The 3,803-nt window shown below is 58.2% G+C and overlaps 1 protein-coding gene across 1 annotated transcript; it reads right to left on the reverse strand.

The window, feature by feature from the left end:
* Window positions 1-2,297: 2,297 nt before the first annotated feature.
* Window positions 2,298-2,837, reverse strand: TMEM275 (transmembrane protein 275). Its single transcript, XM_045858474.1, has one exon. The coding sequence runs from the start codon at window positions 2,829-2,831 to the stop codon at window positions 2,298-2,300; it is 534 nt and encodes a 177-aa protein (XP_045714430.1). The 5' UTR covers window positions 2,832-2,837.
* Window positions 2,838-3,803: the final 966 nt, after the last annotated feature.

The raw sequence follows: 3,803 nt of genomic DNA on the forward strand, positions 1-3,803 counted from the left end.
TGGGACAGGCCTGGAGAGAATGGGGTGGGGGTTCCTAGGGTGGCTGATTGCAAAGTGGGCTCTGGGGTATAGAGAATATCTCCTGGTGTGCCTATGGAGAGGAAGGAAATGCAGATGAGACAAATGACCTTCAGCTGGTGGTGGCAGTGGATGGGGGACTCCAGGGAGCCAACATCACCTCCTCCACCACCCCACTTCCATTCTATTCACTCACACTATCTCCGTGTGGCCTACAGCCTATGGCCTTGCATTCTAATTGCCTGTTTACCTTTCTTCCTCAGCAGTCCAGACAGGACATGGAAGTCTTCTTGTGGGGGGAGAAGAGGAAGATGGTGTGTAATTCCAGGCCTTTGTCCACAGGTAGGGGAGAGGTTTGGGTTGGGCCTAGCATTCCAGGGCTAGAATCTGAGGCGTCTCCTCCTAAGAAGGTAGGGGAAGGGTGAGCCAGACCACACTCCAAAGCAGCATCAGTAGTGGCCCCCCTTACCTCCTACTCTACCAAGGCAGAAGGTGGTGCCTGAGGCTGCAGACCACTGAACTGGAAGAGACAGGACTGGAGCCTGGGGAGGAGGCCTTTCTTGCTTGCGCATGCACGCTCGCATGCACGCACATGCACACACACACACATTGTGGCCGGGAGTGGGGGAGTTCTCTGAGAAGAGGTCATCAGCTCCAGGGGCTGGATGCTTCAAAGGTTAGGGCCCATCGACCCATGTGAATTAATAGAGATGACCTGTTCAACACCTACTGAGACAGATTCATCCTTCTCTAGGTCAATGAGAGGGGGAGACAGCAGGAGAAGCAGAGGCAGAGAGGGTGTCAGAGGAAGGAAGACAGAGCCGCAGGGCTGACGGGAAGAGCCGGGGCCCAAACAGAAGAGCACCAAAGCCTACTCTGGAAAGAGAAAGGGAGGCTGAGGAAGCCAAGGGTGGATGGGCAGGCAGTTGTGGCCTACAAGGGGTGGTGGTGCGGTGTGTGCCACCATCACTGGGTATGGCTGGCCCCAGTCCCTGCAGTGAGAGGAGGGGCTGGCCCAGGGTTGCAGCACCTTCACCCCAGACCCCAGCTCCCTCGTTTCTTCCTGTAAAGCAGCCTCCATTCCTCCACCAGATGCCCTCACCCACCCAGAAGGATGGGCTAAGCTCAGGCTAAGCTCAGACCCTGCAAGTCCAGCCAGGCCAGGAGAAAGGTTTAGGATGTGCATGGCCCTGGGAGCCCTTCTTTCCTCACCATCCCTGCTGGGTGATCCAGACCTTAACTGCTGCCACCACCACAGGCTCCCACATACATGTGTGATGTTAGTGTCACTCACACTCCCCATTTCATGCACGTAGCCAGGCAATCTCACCCAGACACACTCATATATTCATCCAGTGCCCCAGCCTGACACACCTGTTTCCATGGATATTCACAGGCAATGCCAGACTCGGTCTTCTGTTCACCATCACACTCTCCTCTTCCCCGGGGCCCCCCTCTAGGTCTCCAAGAGGATGGGAGGACCCCAGAATCCAGGGCCCTGCAGTTAGGCCCTCCTCCCTTCAGGGCTGCACACCACAGAGGACTTGGCTCCAAAGGTGCTTTATTGACAACCGAGGCTCGGAGGGAATGCACAGTGAGGGGGTCCTCACCACTCACCCCTGCTGGGGCCCCAGCCTCTGCTCTCCCTGTTCTACCTACTCAGGCAGAAAGCGTGGAGTGTGCTCAACTCAGCTGTACCTTAGGGACTGTCCTGGCTCAAATCACAGACGCCCCCCCCTCCCAACCTTGCCCAACTAATCCCAAAAGGTATGGGGGTGGAGACAAGGAGGGCGGGGAGGAGCAGAGGGGAGCTGGTGACCTTTCACAGTGTGCAAGGACAGCAGACACCTGGGGCTGATACTCCTCCCCTTCTCCTGCTTCATCCTACCCCTTGGAGGTGTGGACCTTTCTGGTAGTCGGTCCCTCTCAGAGTGGCCCCATTCATAGTGCCCAAAAGCTGTGGGTGGTGGTAGTGTTAGGACTCAAGGTTCAGGGGTCCCATTTCATCAAGTCTGGGGAATGAAGTAATGTAGGGCCTAGCAGACCCCACCTGGAGGGCCAAGGAGCTGCTCACTCCTGGCAGTGGGGACATGCTTGGGCACACTCTGCCCTCCAGAAGTTCCAGAGATGGGACAGATGAGGCTACCTGTGCCCAGCGCCTGACCCTTAAGAAAATTTCCTTTTTCTTGTCTTCTCTTTCTCCTCCTCCTCTTTCTTTTTTCTTACATGGCACTGAACGAAAGGACCCCGGTTTGGCGGGTCCGGGAGGGCCCGCGCCGCTAGGGGGCCTCGCGCTCCCGGGGCAGGTTGAGCCGGACCCCGTTGGTGCGCGGTGCATAGGCCACAGCAGGCGCGGGGGAGTCCAGGGCGAAAGGGCAGGGGCTTGGGCTGGAGCGGCCGGAGGAAGCACCTGAGGCGGCGGGGCTCAGCTGCACGGCCGTGGTGTCCTGAGCCGTGCGCTCGCTGCTCTCCATTTCCAGCGCCACGGGCCCGGTGCCACTTCCCCGCTGGTCCGCGCCCTTGGCTGCCGCGGAGCGCGGGCGGGAGGTGGGGACCCGGCGGCTACACGCGCAGCAGGCCGCGAAGAAGCCGAATGCCACCACCAGCAGCGCCGGCCCTACGATCAGCGGCACATTGTGCCTAGGCAGGAAAGAGGCGAAGGTGCCCACCAGTGTCACGTTCACGCCCGCCAGCAGCACGCACAAACCACAGGCACAGCATAGCGCCGGCGACAGCAGGCCGGGCAGCCAGCTCTGTGCGCGGACCGCAGGCGCCCGCGAACCGGGTCCCTGGCACTTCCCTTTGGGCGGCATCGGTCTGGGGACTCGGGGCACTCATCAGGGTCTTTCCTGCCGCCGGTCCGGACCAGATCCCCTGTCTGCGGCCGAGCTCCCAGCGGTCCTGTGAGCACAAAGCAAGAGGGAGTGGTCAGCAGGGTATCTCAGCTTCCAATCCCATTCAGTTCAGGCTACATTCAGTGCCTGGGAGTGCAGAGGTCATCTTGCCCAGCCCCCTGCCTCCGCCTCTGGGAATCAACAACCCACCCCAACCCACCCCTATGGGAAGAGTCTGCTCATTGTTTTCCTACCCAGTCCCTGGGTCCCTCTGGCTACTCTTGCCATCCTCCCACCCTCCCTCCTCCAGACGGACACAGTCCCTCCACCCTGTCTCCTCCGGGAAGACTTCTTGGACTAATTAAATTGAGTGAATGGCTTCCAGGTGCTGAAATGATAACATTATTAGTAATCCTAATTAGAGGGCAGGTGGCCACTCTTGGGATCTAGACAACTCTCGCCCTCTCCCCAGTGCAAGAGGGCCTTATAAATCATCTGGTATAGCCCCTCCTTACCCACATAGAGGTCTAGCAATTTACCCAAGATCCAGGACCAGAACCTAAGGACCTGCCTCCTGGCATGCATGCCCCCTCTTAGGCCCTGCTAGGCATAGCAGTGACATTAACTTTTCTGAACAATCAGATGAGGTCCTGGAGTGACTGAGTGAGAGTGAGGAGCACCTGATATTTCAGACGGTCAGTGAGAAGGGACAGACCCTCCATAGGTTGGGTTTGGCTGGAGCATACTCAAGGCCCCAGGTTCTTTGTGGACTGGGAATCCTACATCCACTCCACCCCTGCATCCCCGCCCCCAACACCCAGGATTCCACTGCTGAACCTGGACTCATAAGCCTGAGCACTGGATACTAGAATTCCTTTCTAGGATTCTATAGTTGTACCTGGGGTCTATCACTGGATTCTAGAATTCTGGGAATGCATGCAGAAGCAAGGG

The sequence above is a fragment of the Phyllostomus hastatus genome, unplaced genomic scaffold (assembly GCF_019186645.2).
Source record: "Phyllostomus hastatus isolate PE091 unplaced genomic scaffold, TTU_PhHast_1.1 phas_scaffold_182, whole genome shotgun sequence".
Taxonomy (NCBI): domain Eukaryota; kingdom Metazoa; phylum Chordata; class Mammalia; order Chiroptera; family Phyllostomidae; genus Phyllostomus; species Phyllostomus hastatus.

Bases quoted from the DNA above. Each gene is read 5' to 3' on its own strand.
- TMEM275 (XM_045858474.1), bottom strand. From the start codon at position 2,831: ATGCCGCCCAAAGGGAAGTGCCAGGGACCCGGTTCGCGGGCGCCTGCG.